The sequence below is a fragment of the Xyrauchen texanus genome, chromosome 43 (assembly GCF_025860055.1).
Source record: "Xyrauchen texanus isolate HMW12.3.18 chromosome 43, RBS_HiC_50CHRs, whole genome shotgun sequence".
Classification (NCBI taxonomy): Eukaryota; Metazoa; Chordata; class Actinopteri; order Cypriniformes; family Catostomidae; genus Xyrauchen; species Xyrauchen texanus.
Genome location: NC_068318.1, coordinates 21,524,445 through 21,545,903, shown reverse-complemented (window position 1 = coordinate 21,545,903; position 21,459 = coordinate 21,524,445). Strand labels below are relative to the sequence as shown.

The 21,459-nt window shown below is 37.9% G+C and overlaps 1 protein-coding gene across 2 annotated transcripts; it reads right to left on the bottom strand.

Annotated features, from left to right (window-relative positions):
- Nucleotides 1-286: 286 nt before the first annotated feature.
- Nucleotides 287-20,722, bottom strand: hyou1 (hypoxia up-regulated 1). Of its 2 annotated transcripts, none has more exons than XM_052116136.1 (24): nucleotides 20,462-20,722; nucleotides 19,530-19,680; nucleotides 18,132-18,225; nucleotides 17,840-17,918; nucleotides 14,320-14,474; nucleotides 14,153-14,229; nucleotides 13,882-14,063; nucleotides 12,753-12,868; nucleotides 12,454-12,640; nucleotides 11,801-11,935; nucleotides 11,606-11,688; nucleotides 9,287-9,419; nucleotides 8,368-8,555; nucleotides 8,113-8,251; nucleotides 7,963-8,014; nucleotides 7,743-7,819; nucleotides 7,487-7,636; nucleotides 6,309-6,499; nucleotides 6,089-6,176; nucleotides 4,957-5,213; nucleotides 3,587-3,671; nucleotides 3,168-3,417; nucleotides 1,889-1,984; nucleotides 287-1,172 (listed from the first exon to the last, which is right to left on the bottom strand). In XM_052116136.1, exons 2-24 carry the CDS (start codon nucleotides 19,594-19,596, stop codon nucleotides 1,123-1,125), a joined length of 2,931 nt encoding a protein of 976 aa, XP_051972096.1. In that variant the 5' UTR covers nucleotides 19,597-19,680; nucleotides 20,462-20,722; the 3' UTR covers nucleotides 287-1,122. The 2 variants fall into 2 exon arrangements, with proteins under 2 accessions (XP_051972096.1, XP_051972094.1); XM_052116134.1 differs by having other exon boundaries at nucleotides 19,530-19,602.
- Nucleotides 20,723-21,459: the final 737 nt, after the last annotated feature.

Here is a 21,459-nt window from a genome sequence, read left to right as displayed (position 1 = left end):
TGTTTTGCAGTTTTAGGCACTGGTCAACATAAATCAAGATTTGTACTCATTACAGAATTGTGTACCTCATTCCAAACTTATATATCTACTATAAGAATTAAAAGTACCTATTTGTGGAATTCCACTAAATGTTATGGTTTTACATAAACCTTATAAATAAATGGGAGGACACCTAGTGCCAACTAGTGCGAAAGCGGTTTCACTGATGTAAATGCACATTCAATAAAGCAAAAGAGCAATGAATAGATTATACAATGTGCAGAGAAGTTTTTTTTTTTCTTTAAAAAGGGACTTTATTAACAGTTTAGAAACCATCCTCTCCCACATATCACACTGTTCTCTCCACATAGACTGGCAAAGGGAATACAATGAACACGTACATTGCAGAGAACCAGTGAAAGTGATGGTAAACACACCCTTAATTCATGCGTGTGTGTGATGTGTGAAATTCCATAGATATCAGTGCAGTAGACCACTCATACTGAAGTACATAAATACAGATGATGTTTCAAGTAGAAGTTGGAGTCTGAAGATATTCACAGGTATGAAAGCACAGCGTTTGAGTACAAACTATGAGGAAGAGCTGGCAAAAAATAAACTTTTTACACAGTTAAGCTAACGAGTCACAATTGAGCAGGAATTCCACATTTCCTCTGATTCACATATCTCCAGTATACATTTCTGGACGCAAAAGCAAAGCAAAAAGTATTTTGAGTCATTGAGGACACCAAACCCTACTAAAAACACACTTCCAGATGATCCACTTAACTTTGCAAATATCATTCATAAATGAAAGGACACAAGTTTACTTTGGTCAAGTGTGCCATTTTTGTTAAATTGTGACTCTGATAAAAGGGGACATTTTATGAAAGGGAGATCATCATTAATTCATCATTAAGAAACAAAACTAAATGTGAATGGAGAGTGCACACAGGCTGAAGTTTGGTTTGGTGTTTTTGTTTAGGCTCAGAGTCACTGAGAGAGGTACCACTGAAACATACGCCTTCAGTCTTTTTTCAAGCCGTTCCAATTTCACCAGGTTTTGTTGAGGGGGGGGAAACAAAACGGAATTTTGACCCAATTAACGGAGTCAATAAATACAACAAAAAATTGTTCCAGTTGTTATAATTCATCCCCCACATGATTTTCAGATTGACTGCTCTCTGTTGATTCTGCAAATAAAAAAAAAGGAAAAACATTAATACATATACGCACACAATATATTATTGTGCAAAAGCCTTTGAAGGCACATTATATTTGTCTTAACACTGTTATTTTTATATATATTCTGCTTTAAGTGTATCAGTAGCAAATATCAGTGCCTAATATAAATTCCTCTTGCAAATACAATTGAATTGAAGTGTAACAAGGAGCCATTCATAAGATAGTATGGCCCCCACAAAGCACAGATCTCAACATCAAGTTAGTATGGGATTATATGAAAAGACAGAAGCAATTATGGCCGCCTAAATAGATAGAAGAACTGTGGCAAGTTCTCCAAGAAGCTTAGAACATCCTATCTGCCAAGAACTAAGAAAACGGTGTCCAGGAGTACCTAGGAGAATTGGTGCTGTTTTGAAGGCGAAGTCTGTCACACCAAATATTGATTCAGCTTCTTTATGTTTATACTTTGTATGATGTTAATTGATATATGAAAACTATTTATGGCATTATTTTTGAATCCTCACTCTGCAAAAGTTTTAGGCACTTGTGAAAAATGTTGCAAAGTACTGTGTGTGTGTGTGTGTGTGTGCGTCCAGTACACACACCCACAAAAGTGCCAACTACAAAAATTAGATATACATTTTAGGTCATAGTGCTAGTTTTGTGTAGCCTGTTGAATGAACATTTTCACACATTGACAGATTTATGGGATTAAGATTTATACCTGTATCATCCGTATTTTCGGCTGGATTTAGTTCAAGAATAGTTTCTTCTTTTTCTTCAGCAGTCAGAGGCTCCTCCACTGGCTTCACCTCTTCAGCTGAAAGCACAATTCATTTCATACATCAGGGGAGCCATTTTAGGAGCGCTAGTGCTAAGTGCAGCGCTATGCTAGAAGTCATAATCGCAAAGTCAGTGGGCATGGCCATGAATTTTTGGTATTTATAAGCAAGAATGCGCCAAGTCTAGGTGCAAGTGGGTTTGGCAAATCAGGTGCAAAACATGCTAATAGGCTGGGTCAAGTACAATTTAATTCGGAGGTTCTTTTCCAGTTATTGCAGTGTCTGCGTCCTATTATATAGTCAATTACCTCAAGCACCAGCGATATAAACACATTAATTTAAATTTGGTGTAAATGGACTGTATGCCATAATTAATTAGAAGATTAGAAATATGGACATGCTCCTTTAATACAGTATGCTTAGAAAATGTTACTCATCAGTATTTGGATATATGCCATGATAAATTATAGGGAAAGTATGTATTATTTAAAATGTATCTAATGAGCATCTAATAGTGATTGTATCGGCACACACATCTACTGTTCAATTTTGAACAATTAAATTAATGTATTGAAAAAAAAGATTAAACCCAAAAGATTTCTATATTCAAATTACACTATAATGAAAATAACAAAATGGTAAAAAAAAATATATATATATATATACATACATACACCAAATCAAACATTTTATCCTCTCTTACTTTCTACAGCACTTTTTGCAGTGACATAAAAATCACTAAGACAAAGGTGGAAAAATGCCAAAACAAATTAGATCATAAAACAATTGTAAACATAATAATAATAATAGAAAAATAAACCACGTGTCTCTCTGCAGAACTGCCACTCGCTGGATGTTTTTAGTACCATTGAGTAAACTCAAGTAAAGAGTAAAGAGTAAAGAGACTGTTGTGCGAGAAAATCCCATGAGATCAGCAGTTACAGAAATACTCAAATCAGCCCATCTAGCACCAAAAATCATGCCATGGTTGAAATCACATTTTTCCCCATTCTGATAGTTGATGTGAACATTAACTGAAGCTTCTGACCCGTATCCGCATGATTGTATGCATTGCACTGCTGCCACACCACTGGCTTATTAGAAAAACAGCATTAATAATTAGGTGTATCTAATCAAATAAACTCAAGCAGTCAATATATCAACCTATGTGCACTTCCATCATATTTTTTCTCACTTTAAAAAAAATAGTCATCATCTCACCTTCACTTTTGGGAGGGATAACTTTCTCTGCATCTTCTGTGCTGTTTGTTTTGCTGTTCTCTGCGGAGGTGGAGTTCTTGTCTTTAGGCTTAGGTTTAGGCTTCGGTTTGGCAAACTTTGCTTTGTTTAGCAGGTAATTGACCTCCCTATCTAGGAGGGAAAGTTTAGCTTCAATGTCTTTCGAGAGCAGGACAGGCTTCTCTGTGGGGGACAATTTCTCCTGTTCAGCTACTGTATCATTCTTCCAAGTCTGTTGGGTAAAAAAAAAGGTTAAAGCTTAAAATGACACAAATTGGGATTTTTCTATTTAAACCACTGAAGAATACACAAAAGGTCATGGAACAATGACCTACATTAATGGGGGAAGGGGGCAGAGACATTAGTACTTAAATCAAGTCATAAAAATAGTCATTACACACCATTGTCTCATTAATGACTTTCTCAAGCATCTTCAGTTCCACCTCTGTGAAAATCTGGTCATTTTCTGGAATCAGTCTAGCACTCCTGTGAATAACAGCCCAGGTAAGTAACAAGGTGATGCTTTATGTTATGTTTAATCTGTTGCCTCTATTAGATCAACACCAAAGACTTATATTTATTTACTCTGCAGATGCTTTTTATCCAAAGCCACTTACATAGGAGGAATCCAACAGAAGCGATTCATTGCAAGAAGCCGGTAATAAGAGAAGTGTGGTAATACAAAGTTGCAAATTGCTCCAATAAACACAAATAGAGAGGAAGGTGAGAGACTAGGGTTTTGGGTATTGATACAGATTTCACAATTTGATTCCAATTCACAAGCTCTCGATGCGATATCGATTCATATGGGTATATTTCAGTTATTATGTCCCTTTTGCTTACATATGAAAGATCCTCTCCCATCTAATGCTGTGTATTATACAGTGGACATTTTAACTTGGTACATTACAAAATTATTCATTTGACCATTTATTAGTTTTTCTTCATTGGTAACATTTTGGCTTTAAATTATTTTTTACAAATCCTTGTATTTGATCAATAAAAAAATATATATTACATTATACATATTTTTTGTCACATGTTTGTTTAGGGTGGAGTTTGGCAGGTCATTCCACCAGTGAGGAACAGTTGAAGTCAAGAGATGGCACCACGAGGCAATGCTCACCCGCTGCTCAAAAGGTTCTGGAGGGCACATAGTCAAAGTAGCGAGTATAGATATGGGGGAGCGGAACAGTGGTTATCCCATAAATGAGAATCAATGGCTTGAACTTGATGCGAGTAACCATTGGCAATCAGGGCAGTTCGATGTGGAGGGGGGTGAAGAACGCGTTCTTGGGCACGTTGAAGACCAATCATGCTATCGTGTTCTGGATAAATTGCATGGGGATGGCTGTACATGCAGGAAGTCCTGCCAGAAGAGCATTGCAGTAGTCCAGTCTAGATATAACAAGAGCCTGGACAAGGAGTTAAGGATAAGGACCCAGATAGGAAGGGTCCAAACTTCCTAATGTTAAACAGAGCAAATCTGCTTGATCGGGACTTAACAGGAAATCGAGACATGTTGCAGGCTGGACTCAAATCTGCATCATTCACATGAGCACCTGGGCTCAAATTGTATGAAACATGTGGGCTAATCTATGCACCATGGAACTGATTAGTTTGAGAGAATGTAACTTTTTAAAATGTAATGAGTTACACTATTTTGTTAATAAAAAAAAAATGTCTTACAGATTAATAGCATTAACCAGTTGTCATGTTTCTATTGAAGGAATCCTCAGTTTATGAAAAATGCTTCTGAGCTCTAACTCACTTGAGGAAAATGGTGGAGTGGTTTAGCATGCTGTCTAGAGCTGCCAATCTGTCAGGCCATTTCTTCCTCTCCTCCACTCTGAAGAACATGGCTTTGCAAAGCTTCTTCAGTTCAGACAGTTTTTCTTTCAGCTCCTTAGTGCTAGCAGTGTAACCCTCTTCATCCATCCAGTTAGATGCCTCGCTGAGCTTCCCTGAGATCTGATCTTTCTCCTCTTCAGTCACTACAGCCTGGTACTCATCCTGATACAGCTTATCCTAGATGATCAGAGAGAGGGGGGGAATAAAAAAATAGATTTAAATTGCCTTAAGGAAATAACAGTGCTTGCAAGGCAGCAAAATAACAGTGCTTAAAGGTTGTGTATATTTTACAATGTTAAAATACTTTGTTATTCCAATTTTATGTGGGTGAAAGTCCATTCACCATTCCTAGGTTGATTTCCTCAGAAAGCGTGGCACTTTCAAGGTATAAACTGGCTGAAACCGCTCAACAAATGCTGAGTGTATGGAGTGGGACTGGGTTCGAACAATAGAAGACTGATGGAGTGTTCAGGAAACAAGTTTGATTCTATTTTTGAATGTACTTGGTGCTGCCAGTGGCAAATATATTACACACTGACTCTTTAAGCTTTATGTATTAGGTAAAACGATAGTTAGTAAAGTTGTAATACCACACAGTCAACCCATACATAGAACGTAACATGCAATGTAGATGGATAAATCAAATTTTTGTGACCAATCACAAAAAGAAATGGCCAATGACAGTTCAGTAGGCAAATATTACAATTACAGCACAACTGTTACATTTTGCAAAAAGGACATCCTATTAAGTTCAAGTCAATGCTGTCAGTGCAAGTAAGCTCACCTTGCAAACAATTAACTAATTTTCCCAATTATACGATGGAAATCTATTTTGCATTAAAATAAACCAAGCTGATAATAGCTGTATCTTCCTTTTAAAATGCTCTCTTTACAGAGCCTTAAGCCCTCTACAGATTTCTCTGCAAATAAACATCTTATGCATAGATGCTCATGTTATTCTCTGGACAAAGACATTTTCGTCATTATCATGCCATAGGATCTGTGAGTCACCGCCAAAAAACTGGAAATGGAAGTGGAGAGCTTCATTGTACCTGCGTCTCAAAGATAAAAGCCTCCAGGCTGTTCAGGGTCTTTTCTCTCTCCTGTTTCTCCAGATCCCGGTCGGTGAGGTCTTGCAGTCTGATACGAGGGAGGAACACTTAGTACTCTTTAGACATACGTCAAGGAAATCTTCAGTTACTACACACTATCCCATTTTCTTCTCTCTTGCTCTGTGAATTAATTCAATGCCTAGAGCAGAGAAACACTTACTTCTTTTTGGACACTTCCATTTCATCTGTGCTTGGATCGAGAACATCGTTCACCTCAAGCTCTACTGCGATGTCCTCTGATATTTTGCTCTTTTTATGTGGTTTGGCTTTCTTGTCTGCCTCTTTCTCTTCCGTTTTCTCTCCGTTGGACTTCTCTTCAGGTTTTTCAGCATTGTCCGTTTCCTTCTCTGCCTGTGTTGGAATTGAGAGCAATATATTAGTTTAATTACAGATGTTCTGGTGTTCCTCTAGTTCAACTGGATGTTAGCAATGGAAAGATTATGGGTTTGATTCCCAGGACAGAAATTGGCCCTTGTATTTAATAACAATGGCTAGACGACTGGGTCAGAGCATCTCCAAAATGGCATCTCTTGTGCAGTATTCCCAGTATGCAGTGGTTAGTACCTACCAAAAAAAAAAAAAGAAAAAAAGGTCCAAGGAAGGACAACTGGTGTACCGGAAACAGGGTAATGGTTGCACAAGGCTCACTGATGCGCCTGGGGAGAGAAGGCTAGCCCGTCAAATCTGTCAGAACAGCTAATGTAGCAAAAATAGCTGAAAAACGTAATGCTGGCCATGATAGAAAGGTGTCAGGACACACAGTACATCGCAGCATGCTGTGCAGCCGCAGACCGCTCAGAGTGCCCATGCTGACCCTTGTCCACTGCCAAAAGCGCCTATAATGCAACGGAAGGTGGTCTGATGAATCACGTTTTCTTTTAGATTATGTGGACGGCCAGGGAATCCTGCTGCCAATTTTTCCCCATGTAAATGATGCACAATTTACATTGGGAAAATTTGGCAGCAGGATGCACTATGGGATATATATATATATATATATATATATATAAATAAATAAATCAGACTGATTGCTTAATATTGGATGATGATGATATTTGGGATTGCTTACAAGGCATAACAGTATTTTATTGAGCATTAAATAAAGCCTTGAAAACAACATTTTAAAATTCCTTGTTATTTCCAGGTTTCCCATGTCTTTCAGTATTAAAATATTTCTATATATGTGCATCTGTATTTAGAATATTTTTCAGCAAAAGATTAATTATAATCTTGAGAATAACACGGTGGAAGGAGAGAATTTGAGCAGTCATCATAATCCCAGATGTTCAATAATCATCCTGTGTCTCTCCAGCAACATGATTAACTCAATCATCTCACCTGAGTTTCCGCTTTCTCTTCATTGTCAACTTTCTGCTCCTCTGCCTGAGGCCCTCCCTCATTTCCCTCCTCCGTCTCAGGTTTCTCCTGCGCTGGCTCTTCCTGTTTCTCACCCTGTTCCTGATCTTTCCCAGTCACTTCCTCTTCATCCTGAAGAATTACAAAATACCGTGTAACCAAATGACAAGTTCCAATCCAAACAAAATGCACTTCAATCTGTCCGTTTTCATGGCAAGAGCATCAGCAAACAGTTTACCGCAACTGGTTCTGTGAGATTTTGACTGGGGTCTGAGTTGCCACCACTAAACAGGCTGGAAATGGTGTTCCCAAGCTCTGCGATTCAACAAAAAATTTGAATGAGTGACAGTGCACAAACGTATCCATTTCCATTGCAAACATCTTTATTAGAACAACCCGATTTTAGATAAATCTTCAGACCAACAACAACATAAAAATGGCATGTTTACAAATCTTACTTGTGAGTGTAGACTCTTCCTCCTCCACAAAGGTCTCAAACACTGACTCCACCTGAAAAGTGAAGAATTCAGTTCTTCATTTACTGTACTGCTAACAAAATGGAAAAGCATCCTCGATACCCTCATGTAAACCCAAACTAGTGCACTAACCCGATCTAGAATTAGCACTCCACTCTCATCCATGTTGAAATGGGCTTTAATTCCCTTCGATTCAGCATCGGAATGCTTCTTAAAGCTGCTGCCAACTCCAGACAGTTTCACTGTTTTAAAATTCTGAGAGCCAAACACTCTGAGGAACAGAAATAGAGAGAGCTAACTAAACTTTCTGGGTTTTTCTGGGAACCCATATATAAATACAATACCAAATATTTGAGTAGTGTGAACTAATTTAGACAGTTCACTTACTTCAGGTCCTGTTCACTGAGGAAACTGAGGTCTCCATAGTTTATGTGGAAGACAAAGTCATCTGTGTAGCGATTAAACGTGATGACTTTCCTCTGGGGATATGGGGACATTCTCTGGAACAAAACACGTCTGTTGTGCTTCATCGTCTTCACACCATCCTCTTCCTCTGCCTCACGACTAAATTCAACCTGAGAAGAGACACAAAGCATTTCTGAGAAATTTCAAATGATCTGATTGGATATGGAGTTAGTCAAGAGCACAAGGCAGGCTCATTAGCTATGTTTCCATCAAAGTTGCAAATTAAATTTAAACAAAAACTATATTGTTTCTATACGGTGTGTTCAAAAAACTAAATAGTCACTTCTGGAGAAATTGTAGCCACTGTGACACCTTTATTAACAACATTTGCACAGTTTATAGCACAAAGACAAAACAGTCTGAATAACTTGTTTAATGAGAATAACTTGTTTAATGACTGGGAGCACTAGGTGTGTGCATTCCTCCTTATGTCTTTGCTGTGCAGATCTATTCAATATATTTCAAGTGTCAATAAACCTGCTTTTCCACACAATTAAAGCTTGTATTCCATTTATTTTTCTCTGCAACTATGCAGGCTGTGGATTTTCAGGACACTTATTTCCAAATGATCAGAGCAACATTTAGATCCACTCCACTGGTTAGCCCAGTTAAGAACAATTATTCAGTCACATGACTTTCTTGATGCACATCTTGTATTCCAAATAAATTCAATAGGAGTTTAGTTGGTAAATGTGTTTTTGATTAAGCGTATACGTTTTTGATGTGCATTTGAGATTTTATTTGCATCTTGGCGTTTCCATCAAGCAGCTTTTATGCAATATCCCAAAATGCACAAAGTAATTCATGGATGGAAACCCAGTTAATGTCTTCACTCTCTTACCTGAATGGGAAACACAGCAGCATCTCTGACTAGGAAAGTTTTGACTTTGAAGGCTTTGCTGAGTGCAGCAGCCTGATAGACGGCACCCATTGCAGCAGCCTCATCTGCGTTAATGTTCTTGCTCAGTTCCTCTCTGGAAAAAAGGCAAGCCGCATTAAAAAGGAGTCATGACATGCCTTTTTAATTATTTTAATATGATTCTTGAGGTTCACTTATACAGCGGTGGCCAAAAGTATTGGCAGTGACATCAATTTTGTGTTTTGCAAAGTTTGCTGCTTCAGTATTTGTAGATTATTTTTTTCTTGGTTTCTATGATATACTGGAAAAAGATAAGCATTTCATGAGTTTTAAAGGCTTTTATTGGCAAAAACATTATATGCAAAGAGTCAATATTTACAGTGTTGACCCTTGTTCTTCATAACCTCTGCAATTCACATGCTGGATTTTAGCTTCTGGCATGCTAGATCTTAGACTCGATGGCGATCCATTCTTGCCTTATTAGTGCTCAGAGTTGGTCACAATTTGTGGGCTTCTGCCTGTCCACTCGCCTTGTGAGGATTGACCACAGGTTCTCTATGGGATTAAGATCCGGGGAGTTGCCTGGCCACGGATCAAACATTTCAAATGTAATGATCTCCGAGCCACTTCATTATCACTCTTGCCTTGTGACATGATGCTCCATGACAAAATGCACGGATCATCACCAAATTGCTCCTGGATCGTTGGGAGAAGTTGCTCTTGCAGGATGTTTTGATACCATTCTTTATTCATGCCAGTGTTTTTGGGCAGAATTGTGAGAGCCCACTTCCTTGGATGAAAAGCAACCCCACATATGGATGGTCTCATGATGCTTTACCATTTGCATGACACAAGACTCATGGTAGTGTTCAGCTTTTCTTCTCCAGACTATCGATTTTCCAGATGTCCCAAACAGTCGGAAGGGGGCTTCAGAGAAAGTAAATTTGCACCAGTATTCTGCTGTCCAAACCTTGTACTTCCTGCAGAATTTCAGACTGTCCTTGATGTTTTTCTTGGAGAGAAGTTGCTTCTTTGCTGTCCTTCTAGACACCAGGCCATTGTCCAAAAGTCTTCGCCTCACTGTATGTGCAGATGAATTCACACCAACCTGCTGCCAATATTGAGCAAGCCCTGTACTAGTGGTGACACGATTCCATAGGGGACTCCTCAGCAGGAGACGGTCCTGGCGCTTGCTGGACACTCTGTGACATCCTGAAGCCTACTTCACTGCAGTTGAACCTCTCTCCTTGAAATTCTTGATGATCCGGTAAATGGTTCTTTCAGGTGCAATATCTTTGATCATTTTGATGCAAAGTGATGATGGCTGCATGTCTTTCTTTAGAGGTAACCATTGCTAACAAGTACACAATGATTGGAAGCACTTCTTCCCTCCTTTTATAGCAATCAGTCTGCTCTTATAATCCAATCAGAATAATAGAGTGATTTCACCTGACTAGTACTCGTTACCACTTTCCCAGGTGCTGCTGATATGATTAGTGAAATGATGTTAGCAGGTCATTTTGTGCCAGGGCCAAAAAACAATGAAATTTGGGTTTTTGTGAAAAAGTTAATTTCTTTGGCCAAAGAAGCTTTTTGCACTTAAAATGCATCTGATCACTCTGCACAACAATCTAGAAACAATGTGAATCAACACCACAACAACTGGAGCAGAAAACCTTGCAAAACACAATTTATGTCACTACTAATTCTACAGCCGTGGCCAAAAGTATTGGCAAAGTTATTTTGCACACAGTCATAAATTTGTAAAACATGATCATTTTCCACCCTCATTCTGAACCTCTGTCAAAAACACGGTTTTGGTGATGCTTCTCCTTTAAGACTTCACAGTAAACAGCCACTGTTATGATTGTCTCTCTGGTCTTGACTGGGGCTACGGAGGTGATAAGGTAAATTAGGCATTGATGTGTTGCTGTGGAGGTGGTCAGATGCAATTGTCTAGCACAGTGTGACATCACAATGTGGAGGAAGTAAAGAACGAGTTGTTTTGTCAGCTTGGTTTCAACAAATGCTCTTTTGCATTGAGGAAGTTTTGAGTTCTGAAACTTATTGTGTTTTTAAGGTACAATGACCTCTTAAGTCAAAAGATGAAGAAAAGTTTGATTCCTCATGTCTTGACCCCTTTAAATGAAACATCTACTCTATTATAATAGACGTCATCATAATTTTTATGATTTTTATAATCTTTTTTTTAGATTTGGGCCATGGTATCTCGCTTGTTAATTACTAGTTATTATCCATTCCAGGTTAAACAGGAGGTAGAACTGTAACATAGAAACCTACTTTCCCACAGCATTTAGAAGGACATCCTGCACTCTGGGCACTCTGGTGGATCCGCCAACCAAAATAACCTGTTCAATCTCATCCTGTAGGAATATGGAGATATTTTTGATTATTTTAAATGTATATATATATGTATATATATATTTCAGTCAGTGGTACCATTTAAGACCAATATCATGGTATATTGCCCATCACCATGGTCATCTCAGCAGCAGCTAATGCTTCCTTTACAGGTCCTGATACTCTGTCAAACAGATCCTCACACAAGGCCTCAAACTCAGAGCGAGTCACTTTTGCCTTGAAGTCTATATCATCCATAAGACCTTCAATCTGAAGAGAGAGGAGAACGTTTTGAATAAGATGTGACAAAACCTAGCCTTCACCCATATGTGGACAGAGCATATAAAAATCTAAAAATAAGTCAATGTATTCTAGCACACAAAAAGTCAGAGTAAGTCTAGCATACTAGCTTTGTTTTCTGCTTACAGTACAAAAGTGACAAAGTCTAACAAACCCCTTATCTCAAATAATGTCAAGGAAAATACATCTATCTGATAACCGCCATTTAAACAAGGTCACTAAAAGTGGGAGACAGATCAGCAAATGTGTCATGCACTAAAAAATCCAATATTATTACTAGTACAGACAAAAAAATACTAGATTTTAAATGTGTCTCAGACATTAGGACCCAACTGCATGCGTTAAAATATAGAAAAATAAAATATGCGTTAAAAATGAGCAGTTGTGTTATAGATGGCTATTGTAAGAGATGAGTAACCATACATGTTCATGTAACAATTTTGCTGTTAAATATTGATCTAGAAATTGATTTTCAAGATTTTTAATACCTGTGCTGTGTGTTCAGCATTGGCACTCAGCACAATCTTGAGTCTCTGAGCCTCTTTAAGCAATTTTGCCATGGCGCGAAAGTTCTCCCTCACGTCCTTCTTGGATTTCTTCTGTTCATTAAAGAGATTAGCAAGATGATCTCGGAGCCTTAGCTCCATCTCAAAGCCACCTAGCGTTCTATCAAACCTGAATAGAGTAAAACAAAGAGTCATGTGTATTAAGGTGTTAAATGTGCATGTATTCCATTAGCCAGCATAGCCACAACTCGATATGCATGATAAAAACATTCATGACTAACCCAACTCCACGGATCTGGAGCTGAGGTTGACTGGCGGATTCTTTGGTCTTCACTGTCTGATATGTGACAATAGTAGCTGTTGTGCTGGCTGATCCCATATCATAAAACATCACATTCTACAGAAAAAAAACAACAACAAAAAACAGAATATTTATGATCAAAATCTAGTCAAATTCCACTTACATTTATCAATATTTTGCTAGTTGCTATAAAATACTTGTTAAAATAAAACCATAATAATAATGTTAAAAACAAGTAAACCTACATGACAAAAACTTGTTAACTTCCAATAATCACTTAAAGAAATGGTTCACCCCCAAATTTATATTTTGTATTAATTTATTTACCCTCATGCCATCCCAGATTTTTAGAAGTATATCTCAGCTCTGTTTATCCATCCAATGCTAGTGATTGGTGACCAAAATGTAGAAGCTCCAAAAAGATCAATAAGGCAGCATAAAATACTCCAGTGGTTTAATCCATGTCTTGTGAAGCGATCCAATCAGTTTTGGGTGAGACCAGACCAAAACATAACCTTTTCACCGTATACCTTGACATTACAGTCTCTAGGCATGATCATGATTTCAAGCTCAATTACACTTCCTAGTGCTTAAGGCATGCGCAGAGCGCTAGATGGTGCTAGGATGTGTAATCGAACTTGAAATAACAATTTCCAAGTAGACTGGCGAGGGCAAGATTTATAGTGAAAAAGGAGTTATATTTTGGTCTGTTCTCACCCAAACTGGTTAGATTGCTTAAAGACATGGAATAAACCATTGGAGTTTTATGGATTACTTTTATGCTGCCTTGGAGCTTTTTGGAGATTCAAAGTTCTGGTCACCATTCACTTGCATTGTATGGACCAACAAAATCTTTGTGTTCTGCAGAATAAAAAAAAAGTCATACACACCTGGGATGGCATGAGGATGAGTAACTTATGAAAGTTTTCATTTTTGGGTGAACTACCCCTTTAAGACAGATATCATGCGATGGATGAAGGTGAATAAAATTGAGCTTTTCCTGTTTTCTGTCATTTCTTACACTATGGAATTAAAAAATTGGAAAGTAAAAAAAACAAAATTACAAAAAAAAAAAAAAAAACACACCAGTTACATTTTCTCAGTAGTACCTGAGCAGTAGAGTTGATGTCCTTCCTCCTAAAGACTCCATAGTTCAAAGCCACAGCTGTATTATCATTGAGAAGCTGAAGGACCTTTAGACCCGCTATTTGGGCAGCATGCAGGACTGCCCTGCGTTCTGCCTGATTAAAATAGGCAGGCACTGTGATTACTGCATCTTTTATGGGCTGTTCTGTGATGAGGAAAACAGAATTACAAACAGAATCTGCAAAAATCAAAAAGGTAGTTGCAATGTTTGAGGTACTAATCAAATAATCAAACCTGCAAAGTCTTGAGCTAGACCACGGGAGTAGTTCAAAACCATGCCCAAAAGTTCCTCAGGAGTATACTGCATCTCCCTGGATGTCCAAAACAAAGACAGTATTAAAACTTTCTTGCAACTAGAAAGTGCGTGCATGTATAGTGAAAGCATCTGCTCCATTACTTACTCTGAAAATTTGAAATACACTGTTCCTCTTTTGTTATCTCTCTGCAGCTGGTGCTCAGGGAAGTGCTTCTGATACTGTGCCACCTGTGGGTTGTCCACAGTCTTTCCCAAAATGCTCTGGAGGAATCTGTAAACCACTTTAGGGTTTTTAACAGCCTGAAATAATTAAAACATTGAGTCAATGGAATCCATGAACCACTGTTACAATCTAACAGAATAGATTGGAGTTGGAGACAAAGAAACTGTAAATGACAGATATTAGCAGTCGATGGATATGGGTTTTCCAATTGCTGATGCCAATATCTAAAGAGCAGGATGGGCGATGGCCGAATGCTGATAAACATAATACAATTTAACTAGGTGGCGGATAATACAATATGCCTCATTCATTAAAGAGATCAAAAATTCATAAAATTGGAAAAAAAAAAAAAAAAAAATATAAAAATAAAAATAAAAAAAAGAGTATTAAAAGTGCTGAAACAGAGCTGAAGCGCTGAATGTCATCCAATGGAATTAGAGAGTTGACTCAGCTAAGGTATAGGTACAATACTATTTTGTCACGTAAGGTAGAGTTTTTGTTATTCAGGGCAAGACAGACATACTTTGAGTTGGGGGCAAGGAAGGGAGACTTCTTGCCAAATACATAAAACCAGATAAAAAAAAATTAAAAAAAGTTTTTTTTTTTTCCCCACCATTCCTTCGGGGAAGACTTCTGGAGAAAATACATTTACTTCTGCCACAGATATTTAAAAAAGCCTTTAAATAATTATATTTAAATCTTTATAGTTCCATGTACACTGATAAGGATATAGCAACTTCGTAGAGCCATTAGAACTTCCTAAATTGACGAATTATCAAAAATAATATCTTGACTCAGAAATTACTTTGGAGGAGTTTGTTGAGGTATTAAAGCCTTGCCAACAGGTAACGCACCAGGGCCAGATGGTTTTGCCGCATCATTTTTTAGATCTTATGTCACAGAACTGGCTCCTCTTATGTTAGAAGTTAACACAGAGTCATTAAAGGTAAACTACCGCTAACCAAGATGCAAGCCCTGATCAGTCTCATTCTTAAAAATGATTAAGACTCAAATTAATGTAAAAGTTATCGCTGATTTTCCAGTTAGATGTAAAAACATTGTCTAAAATTCTGGCTAATTGATTAAGTGGAGCCATTACATCTATTATACATATAGATCAAGTGGCGTTTATATGGGTCGTAGTTCTTCTGATAATATTAGATTTTTAAATATCATGTGGTCAGTAGCGAATGATCACCAATCACTGCCATCTCACTTGACGCAGAAAAGGCATTTGAAAGGGTGGAATGGGACTATCTTTTTAAGATTTTGGAAATTTACAGATTTGGGAACACTTTCATTGGGTGGATTAAGTTTATAATCAACTGGTAGCGGCAGTGCAAACTAATGGGTTCATTTCAGATTTCTTTCTCTTGTTAGAGGAACCCGGGAAGGCTGTCCTTTCTTCTTTATTGTTGAAACATTAGCAGCTGCAATAAGAAAAGAGGACATTTTTCCTGGTATTGTTGTAGGTGTGGTGCATAAACTTCTACTCTACGCAGATGATATATTATTATTTATCTCAGTCATTAGTAGATATATGCTTAGCCTCCATAGAATTTGTAATTCTTTCTCCAAATGTTCAGGATATAGGGTGAATTGGTCTAAATCGGAAGCTCTTGCTCAGACAGCATATTGCCCTGCCACAGCTATCCAACCTGGTGCCTTTAAATGGTCCAAGCAAGTCATTAGGTATTTAAGCATTTTAGTTCCAGCAAATGTGAGAGATTTAGTTAGTTAATTTTGATCCATTCATGAAAAGGTTCTCATGTTATATGGATAGGTGGGCTTCAATACATTTGTCTATGGCAGGTCAATGATACAAAAATGAATTGCATCCCCAATTTCAATTATCTTCAACAGTCTCTCCCTTTAAAAGTTCCTCTTTCTTATATTAAACAATTTGATAGAATCTGGAATGATAAACTACCTCGTTTGCATTTCAGTAAGTTACATAGACCAATTGACAAAGTTGGTTTAGGCCACACCAAATGTTTGTCTACCTGAAAGAGCCCCTCCCTTGTACAACATTGAACAAGCAGTCCGTTTATCAAATCGCCTAGAAAGTAAAAATGCATCCCATTATTTCACACTTCAATGCAGTATGGACAAAGGTTTCCTTTATGATAAATTTTGATGCCTAAATATTTCAAGCATATGGAGTAGCCCCAAATGATGTATTAACAGGTCCTCTTTTTGCTGGCAAGAATGAATTGAGAGGGGTGCTGCTACACTTGGTGACCTTAATGAAAATGAAGCTTTGAGATCATTTGAAAATATAACCCAGAAATGTGGGATTTCTAGCTCACAATTTTTCAAGTATTTACAGTTATGCCATCTACTTTGTACCATTTTTGGTGGTAGTACACAGCACCCTAAAGCTGCTGACACCCTCTGTATGGTGCTCTCAGCCTTTGGAAAGGGGCATGAAGTGTCAGTGCATTATTCCTCATTAATTCAGAGTCTTGGTGATGGAGCCTTAATAGCTCATAAGAGGTTATAGGAAAGAGATTTGACCTTGGTATTGGAGGATGAGGTGTGGGAAACAATTTTTAAAAATTGCTAAAACTACATCTAGGGATGCAAGGGTACGCCTTATTCGGTTTAAGATTTTGCATCATTTTTACTGGACTCCCTCTAGATTGTTTATACTTGGTTTAAAAGACACCTACCATTTGAAAAGATGTCATACAGTATAAACAGCTTGGCATAATAGAAGCATATGGTAAGAAATAGGATAGGTATTTGGCCATTCTGGAAGGCTCTCAGTGAGGACCTTGTGGAGTGAAACAGAATTGTGGTGGTACTTGTAAATTTTATTCTTTGTGGAATTATTTCTTTTCTCTTTTTTGATGATTTTTCTATTTTCTTTTGCTTGTTTGCTTATATGTGTGCATGGTGTAATTTAGGCTTTGACCACAGGGATATTTGTTGAGGGACGGGGAGGGATGGGGGAAATAATTGGAGTTAAGTTGATTCTGTGTGTATACGTTTTGTTTGTTCCATATTTCACATAATAAATCAATACAAATTTTAATAGCATAATACAATTTAACAATAGCAAATCAGATGTACATATTTTCTTAAGTGAAAAAAAACCCCCACTTATATTATGCAATATTTACTCTAAATTGCTTAAAATGGAGAAAAAAAGAAAAAGAAGAACTTGAAAACAAGAAGTGTTGATTACCTATTGAAAAATCCACTGACAGATCTATTTGTAGATTTTGGAACTGACAAGGGGAAAGTTGACACTTCTGTTAATCAGCCAAGCAAACACGGTTATAGGCTGATGCAGATAATTGCAAAATGGCCAAAAATTGGCTGATTAGTCATCCTGGCCGATCTATCAGTCCCTGACTACTTGAAAAGCAATAGAAGGCAGATGATTCATAGTAATAATTGTTTTAAATAAAAGACATTAAGGGGTAAAATGTCTCACCACTCCTAAAGCACTGTCTCCAAAAAGCCTCTCATTTTCCTTTAAACACACAGCAACTGGAGTTTTCCGCCGGGACTCCCTGTGGTAAAAAGCTAAATGTCACACTGCAGTAAAACGAGAAAATTCACTCTGAAACTACAATTTCTTTATTGTATGACTGCAATGTGGTATCATAACATGGAGTAGGAACATAATTCTAACATGATATGATACCATAATTCCATATTATTCTGTTTTAAATCCATAGGACAGTTTTTAGCCTCATGAAGTTTCATTCTGTTCCATGACTTACTTGTTGAGTACGATCTCCATTGGCACACCAGGTTTAACTATAGCAATTTTCATCCATTCACTGCCCAAGTCCACAGACATCACGGCAACTGATTCTACAAAACAAAAATGACATAATTGATGATTTGAATTTAGCTAGAGAAATCCCACTAAGAAAGATAATAAGAGACTGTCTAAAACCATAAAGGTAGAATATCATGCACAATGCAAGTGAATGGTGGCCAGAACTCTGAAGCTCAAAAAGTACAAAGCATGAAAGTAATCCATACAACTCCAGTGGTTTAATCCATGTCTTTTGAAGCGATATTATAGGTGTGTGTGTGTGAGAAACAATTTTTTTTTATACCGTAAATCTCCACTTTCACATATATATTTTTTTTTTTTGGCAATTTGCATTCTTCATGCATAGCACCAAGTAAAGTAAAAAAAGAACTTTAATATTGATCTGTTTCTCACTCACACCTATCATTTCACTTCTGAAGATATGGATTAAACCACTGGAGTCATGTGGATTACATTTATGCTGCCTTTGTGTGCTTTTTGGAGATTCAAAGTTTTGATCACCATTCACTTGCATTTTATGGACCTACATAGCAGAGATATTCTTCTATAAATATTTGTTTGTGTTCAGCAAAGTCATGCACATCTGGAATGTCATGAGGTTGTGTAAAAGATGAGAATTTTCATTTTTGGGTGAACTATCCCTTTATACAAAAACTCTAGGTCCTCAGTTGTGTTATTAGAAGACATTGATTTAGTTACGTTGATGCCTTCAATCCACACTGTGTCAGCATTTTCCCACACTAAAAACGCACTCTGTAAACAAATTTTTTGGAAATCGATGATGTTAGGAAACTGGAAACGGAGGTTTCATACTTCAAAGGATAAGTGCGGATTTAGGTAAACAAATGATCATCCTGGTGCACAAAGGAAATTTACATCCAATATAAGATTATAATCCTATTTGAGGGGGCCTGGGTAGCTCAGCGAGTATTGACGCTGATTACCAACTCTGGAGTCACAAGTTCGAATCCAGGGTGTGCTCCAGCCAGGTCTCCTATGCAACCAAATTGGCCCGGTTGCTAGGCAGGGTAAACTCACATGGGGTAACCTCCTGGTGGTCGTGATTAGTGGTTCTCGCGCTCAATGTGGGTGCGCGGTAAATTGTGCATGGCCTCCACATGCTGCGAGTCTCCTAGGTGTTACGCACAGCGAGCCACGTGATAAGATGTGCGGATTGACGGTCTCAGAAGCGGAGGCAACTGAGACTTGTGCTCCGCCACCCGGATTGAGGCGAGTAACCGTGCCACCACAAGGACTTACTAAGTAGTGGGAATTTGGGAGAAAAGGGGATAAAAAAAAAAAAAAGATTGTAATCCTATTTGTATGTCACATTTACCTGTTTGGGAAGGCAGGAGTCCTAATGTTAGGCATAAAAGAAACCATAATGACAGCTTTTCCCTCATTGTGACCTGCAGAGAAGATCCATGAAGACCGGTTAAACAGCAGGCAGGCAAAAGGTCACCATGCAACTATAACAGGTCTGTACTCTATAAAAAAGGGAAAGTGTACAGGTTCCTTTCAATTATGTCTACCATATCACTTTTCATACTACTACTAAAATGGAACTTTATTTAATCACCCTCCTGATATGAAATAATTAAAAGTACAATATAAGGATCTGTAGGCGGAGACAGGCTGTTGGTGTCAAAGGTGTGCACCATGGAAAGGCATGCATTATTAGAACATGCTGTATATCCTATTGACTCGGTCCCTCCCACAAGTCTGAGACAAAGCCTGAGAGCACGTGGATGTAAATACAGTGGTGAAGAGCTTTACTGAAGGACAGACAGACTATATGGTCCAGTTTCTGTCAGACTCCATTGACAAGGGATGCGTTCTTGAGTAGATATATTTTATTTTCTTTAAACTCATGTTTACATTGAAAGTTCCCTCTTGATTGAGTTTATTTTCACAGCTGATTCACATGTCGTCAATATGCAAGTGTGGAAACTTCTAGCTGCACTGTCTTTATGACGTATGCTGGACTGTGATGGTGCTTTGAGCATCATGGCTATGTCAAACTGTCAATTTAACTAGTTAATATTGCAGAGTAACCATAACAACTTATATTTCTCAAATGGATAAAACAAAGTCAATTTAGCTGATTGGTTTATTTACAAGATTAAATCAACACAGACACGAACAAGCAACTCATATCACATCCTGCATTTCTGAACATACGCAACCACCCTTTTTTTTTAAATATGAACTCACACATGCAATACACTCTCACATCCCCCAAGGAAAGTGACGCGGAACTGCACTTACCATCTGCCTGATCAAGTTTTATGCTGGTTCCAGCTGACTGACAAACCCCTCCTGACACCTGAGCAGTAATATTTTAGAGGCGCCTTTGCTGCCCTAATTTCTTTGCTGATCGTATTTATCAGGTGTCTAAAAAGACGGCATTAAACAACAGCAATGCTCTGTGAACACACCGCCTCGGTTGCTTGATTTTTCTCATGCAATCACCGGCTCGTTCTAGCACATTGGGCCGGGAACGCGGCGTGATCTCATTGGATCCACACAGCTCCCAGCACGGCAAGTGAATTGCTGATCGCCCAGCAGTAAGTCCCGCCCCTTTACTCTAAATGGAGTGCGCTGATTGGACCACGTGAAAACTAGTGCGCGCGACTAGTCAGTCGTGGAAGTAAGAACGGATCTGATTGGACCACGTTAATTAGGGGAACTTAACGACTGCGCGACTATTTGTAGTTTTTAATGCTCCTGTTGATGTAGTCCAAGTAATGATGGGAAATCCGATTCATTTCCTCGGGCCGGTTCTTTCGAGCGGTTAATTTCACTGTATAGGTGATCAGAATACTGTTGACTCGAAAACGTTTCTTTTTATTAATGTCAACATTTTTGCTTTAGAATTGGAAGCAATTACAGAAGAAGAAGAAAAAAAAACCACAAAGAAAAGAACAAGAGCTAGAGGTTGTGAAATGATAATAATGAAATGATAATAATTGTTGACAGGGACTTGTTGTGTGGCCTATATAGATGATACATATATTCTGTCGAATCTTAATCCACAAAAAAAATGAAAAATAGCATAAAAATTATAATTTACATTATTTTTTAATTTATAAATGAACAATATACTGAATCTGAGAGTCTGTATTATATTAGAAATACAAATAATAATAGCAAACGTGTTAATACATATGCAATGGGATCGTTAAGTCTGAAAACTGGTCGTAGCCAATCGTGATTGCAAAGAAGTATTGGCACAGACACTAGTTCTAAGGTCACATTACTCCAGG